The sequence below is a fragment of the Mizuhopecten yessoensis genome, unplaced genomic scaffold, assembly GCF_002113885.1.
Source record: "Mizuhopecten yessoensis strain PY_sf001 unplaced genomic scaffold, ASM211388v2 scaffold3449, whole genome shotgun sequence".
In the NCBI taxonomy this organism is placed as follows: domain Eukaryota; kingdom Metazoa; phylum Mollusca; class Bivalvia; order Pectinida; family Pectinidae; genus Mizuhopecten; species Mizuhopecten yessoensis.
The window spans coordinates 16,894-22,475 of NW_018405050.1; the positions used below are offsets into that span (position 1 = coordinate 16,894).

General features: G+C 36.5%; 1 protein-coding gene across 1 annotated transcript; it reads right to left on the bottom strand.

Annotated features, from left to right (window-relative positions):
- Positions 1-2,344: 2,344 nt before the first annotated feature.
- Positions 2,345-2,776, bottom strand: LOC110447497 (DEAD-box ATP-dependent RNA helicase CshA-like). The gene has a single exon (XM_021493233.1). It carries the CDS (start codon positions 2,774-2,776, stop codon positions 2,345-2,347), a length of 432 nt encoding a protein of 143 aa, XP_021348908.1.
- Between the last annotated feature and the right edge of the window lie 2,806 nt (positions 2,777-5,582).

The following is a 5,582-nucleotide window of genomic DNA, read 5'->3' on the forward strand; positions in this document are numbered from 1 at the left end:
AAAATTCCTGTAAATGACTGGACCAGCTTTTTACATGTACTTAAAATTCCTGTAAATGACTGGACCACCTTTTTACATGTTCTTTACATTCCTGTAAATGACCGGACCAGCTTAGTACAAGTACTAAAAATTCCTGTAAATGACTGGACCAGCTTTTTACATGTACTTAAAATTCCTGTAAATGACTGGACCGCCTTTTTACATGTTCTTTACATTCCTGTAAATGACCGGACCAGCTTAGTACAAGTTCTAAAAATTCCTGTAAATGACTGGACCAGCTTTTTACACGTACTTAAAATCTCCGTAAATGACTTGACCAGCTTTTTACACGTACTTGAAAATCCTCTAAATGACTAAACCAGCTTTTTACACGTACTTAAAATTCGTGTTAATGACTCGACCTGCTTCTTACACGTACTAAAAATTCTAGTAAACGACTCAACCATTTTTTTTATACTTGCTTAGAATTCATGTAAATGACTGGACAAGCTTTCTAATGTGCCTAAAATTCCTGTAAATGACTGGACCAGTTTTTTATACGTACTTAAAACTCCTATAAATGACTCGATCAGTCTTTTTTTGAACTTGTTGACATTGCTATGTCACCGTTATAGAGAAGAAACTTGCGTAACAAATGAAGTGTGATATATCTTAAATATGCCTTTTAAACCTTTACCCTAACCAATGACACCCAATAGAAGACTCTTTGTAAACGGCTGTAAATCTAACAATTGTACACCACTTGAGCGAATATTGTATACATAGGTAATTGTCCTGAGCTGTTTAACCAAATATGGCCCAAAAGCCTCTTTCAATCTAACAAGAACTCAGATATTAAGATATTAACAAGAATAGCCTGAGAACAATAGATTATCGTCAATTGTAAAACTTGTTAATTGTATACCACTGCATGATGGTTAAAAGGACAAGAGTAATGACCCTTGCTATAACGGAACATTTCTGTGCTATTTATGTATTAATACTCCTTAAAGTTGACTCGCTCGTTTTCTCTAAGTAGGCCGCACTAACCTTCCAGCTGTCACTATTATATGAAACGTTTTAGTGTTTTATTCTCCTCAAGCAAAACCATTATATTAAAGTATCCATATAGCGTGTAACCAATTTTGAGTACACACAAGAAAACAATTCTAGAGTTATGCAATTTTGAGTACACACAAGAAAACATTTCTAGAGTTATACATAAATAAAGTATCCATATAGCGTATAACTAATTTTGAGTAAACACAAGATAACAATTCTAAAGTTATATATAAATAAAGTATCCATATAGCGTATAACTAATTTTGAGTAAACACAAGATAACAAGTCTAGAGTGGGCTTTATCCTGCCTATACAGCAATAGGTTGTAAAACTATATTCAGTAAAAAGTCGGACACATGATTTAAAAAGAATTTCAGCAGGCGTGCTACAGAAACACTGGTTACCATCATAAGACAACTTGACCTATACAGAGACTTCGTTTTCATTGGTATAGCTACAAAAGATTTTTTTATGATTGAAAATAATGAGCGATATGTTTTCACGCGTCTCTAAGTCATATCTTTATATACCTATTGATTTTAAGTATATTCATTTGCCTTGTTTATATTAGATTACTTTTTTTGCAAGATTCTGAGAAGTACGATGTATCTCTAGGTCTGCTAGCCGCACATTCAAGCTATTATTTTCTTATTATCACCAAATTTACCAATATTTAGGACCACAGTCGTAATGTACCACTGTATACCCTACACGTGGAAATATTGAAAAAGTCAAAAGGTCTTTTAATCTATCTTCAGCATTCTCTTTCTAAAAGATGTCTTCTATCTGAGCATTGACTATTCCAATCTTTACGCTACCATACCACATAATAAACGGAAAAAAACCTGTGTTCTTTTAATATGAAAGATTCCTTTTTCACGAAAGGCAAACGAGGTCATATGAACAAATCGTGAACATGAATGAGAATGTCTTTTTGAAGTTCGGTGGCAAACATTTCTCAGGTTGTAGAGTTTCCTGTGAGAACGGTGTATGTCTCTCTTTTTCGGTTTGTTAAGGAATTCCTTGGTAATCTTGCCGTTGTTAATATCTGCCTTCGTTTGTGTGTCGAGTGCGAGTTAAAATCAAATTTACGTTGACATCAAGGCATTTGCTTTCAAACATATCAGAAGGAAACAAAGAAAAGCAATGCTGAAGCGGAAAGATATCAGCATACATTTCCACAAACACCAATCAGATGAAAAATCAAATTAATGATAACAGATACGTGCAATAAATATAAATATTAGATTTAAATAAAAAAAACGTTGGGTCCTTCCCCACATTTATCAGATAGTGGTGCTGTTCAAATCGCTCTTCTGCCGTCTGTCATTCCGTCAGTATGTCTGCCGTCTGTCATTCCGTCATTATGTCGGCCGTCTGTCATTCCATCATTATGCCGGCCGACTGTCATTCCGTCATTATGTCTGCCGGCTGTCATTCCGTCATTATGTCTGTCGTCTGTCTTTCCGTCATTATGTCTGCCGTCTGTCATTCCGTCATTATGTCTGTCGTCTGTCTTTCCGTCATTATGTCTGCCGTCTGTCGTTCCGTCATTATGTCTGCCGTCTGTCATTCCGTCATTATGTCTGCCGTCTGTCATTCCACCATTAAGTCTGCCGTCTGTCATTCCGCCATTTAGTCTGTCGTCTGTCATTCCGCCATTAAGTTTGCCGTCTCTTATTCCGTCATTATATCTGCCGTCTGTCATTCCGTCATTATGTCTGCCGTCTGTCATTCCGTCATTATGTCTGTCGTCTGTTATTCGCCATTAAGTCTGCAGTTTGGCATTCCGTAATTATGTCTACCGTTCGTCTGGCATTTTGTTGTTAGCCCTATTATTCAGAGAGTACAGAAGGGATCTTTCTCATATTTCACAGGCATGTTTCCTATGTTGATTAGTTACACATATCGAATTTCGGGCCAAAGTTATTTGTGCTATATTCCAGCGACTACTGTAGGGATATTTTCGAAACTTCACATGTAGCTTTCCCGAAGTCCTTCCTGCTCAGATTGCTTTTTGTGACTGATGGTAATTTTAAGCTTTGGTTCTTATTAGCATTATTTTCAAGAAAATACAGCAGCAATCTTTCTCAAATTAGCCTATAGGTTTCCAGTGGTCCGTCATATTGTATGCTAAATTAAGAGACCGATTAGAACAAAGGCCTCAAGACAGCCATTTGGAATAATCACAGTTCAATTTTCTTATTGTTTTTTTCCTTAGAATTACTGGGCAGGTATTTATCAAATTTGAATTGTTTATATCCATAGGTCATATTTTACAAAATATGTTCAGAGACAGTTCAGTCTCCGTTCACATTCATGAAAAGGAAAACAATAATAATAATACGAGAACGAAGGCGTTCTCTCAGTTTTACACAAGACATAATATTTGATTGTATCAGTGAGATATATTAATTGTAGATCAATTTCACCGTTATAAACATATTGAAATTGCCACCCACCATTTAAGCTTTAAGATTTAACCTTTTGCATACATTACGATCTGAGTCTAGGTCTTAACAGTCCTGTCAAACGGCTTTTGAAGGAATCAGCAGCGATTAAATTATCAGACAACACATCATACACTCGCCAAAAACATGTGGTTATGCCAATAAAATCAATCAGATGTGATCAACTTCTTCGAAACCCATCCCCATACAACGATGACCCTGGCTTTTGCGAGGACGTTAAACCCCAAACAAACAAACAGAACATCTGAAATAAATGAATTGATCAAGAGACTATGACAAATTATTTCAGCTACCCTGGAAACTTGATATAACCATAACACTGTCTATTCACCGGACAAATAGTACCAATCACAGAAATTTAATGCTGGTTTCATAATTCATAAACAACATTTCTAGCTATCGAATGCATATACATAAACAGTATATATATTTAAGTTGCATTCCACTGATGCATACAAATCACAGCCCAAATATACTATATTGTAAAGAAACATTTTTAGTGGAAGACAGATATGATAACATTGTGGCAAAATATGATCAAATGAACCAATGATATGGAGTCCCTTCAAAAGTACGACAAGATATAACCAGGTGTGCTGGGAACGAAAGCATCGTCTGCTTTATCGACTTCATGCGATTGGTAAGCTTAAGAAAACGCAAGCTATGTCATGTCATCGTAGCGATAGCCAGGGTAATGACGCAGAAACAACAATTAGCATAATAACCTTCATATCACACAAAGAAATAGTATATTTCCAAATTATATAATGAAGGTGACTGTAAAACCCTGTTCATATTCTGGATTAGCCTGCATCTCAGAAAAGCCCTTGTTATATATTTGTCCGTTTTCATTCGATGTCTATCGGAAATCATGATTTTCAGAGCAATCTCTTTAATACAAAATAATTCAGGAAGCGACCATGTTTCTATCAGGAAATGGAATTTTCTCGATAGGAAATTTGCAATCGCCCATCGTATTACAAAGCTTAGTTCGATGTCGTCCCTATTTGTCACATCGTAAATAAAAAGAAGATCGAAGATTTCATGTTCAGCAGGATATGACGGATCGACTTGTTCAATACATTTCTCCTTCTTTTCTAATTAGCTAATAGTCTATCTATCTGAAAGTTGAAATAAGGATAGGACAAGATTGTTTTACCTGTCCTGATACGCTTTTTGATAGATTCAGCCTCATATGAAAACAAAAACCAGAAATCAGGAGATGGGCACTGATTGGTCCCATATGAATGATTACAGTCTAAGATTGTGATTCAAGCTTGCGTGATGATTTTACCCTGGATATGTGCATGCCTATTCTGATTGTATAGCATGTAAGTGTATGATAGTTTATATCAATATTGTATAATGTCTACCTAGCAAGTGAGAGTCACATGTAAGATTACCTAAGCTTGGTATTTTAACCCTTAATAGTTTTGTTTATTAAACTTCTGTTAATTATTTCAGCGTTTCACTCTGACCGCTATTGCTACATTTTTATTTTTTTTGTGTTTTGACAGATCATCGGTGGAGCTGCTAGTAGATGGCCCCTTGATGGATAACACAACATACGTGTTTGTTGATGTGTCCTTGAACGGTACCAACATCTCCGGAAGTAACACCAACACCCTGGAACAGGTTCCATTTTACAATTTTGTCCATGGATTATACCTCTACGCTATTCCACTGATTACAATTTTCGGGGTACTTGGCAACGTCTGTTCCTTCAAGGTGTTCATATGTACCAGTTTCAGCAGACACCCCTCCAGTATATATCTCTCGGTGCTCAGTGTTTCAGATACCTGGTTTCTATTGGCTCTGTTTCTCGGATGGCTTGGAAGTCTGGATGTCCGTTTTTCCGAGAACGGTGCCTTGTGTATGGTGTCTGTATATGTGACGTACATAACCAGTTTTCTGTCTGTGTGGTACGTAGTACTCATCATGTTTGAACGTTATATTGTCGTCTGCCATCCACTAAAGGCTCCATCATTGTGCTCAAAGAAACGATCAGGAATAGCCACGTGTGTAGTAACGGCGTTCCCCATCTTGTTTTACGCGCACAGTTTTTTCACA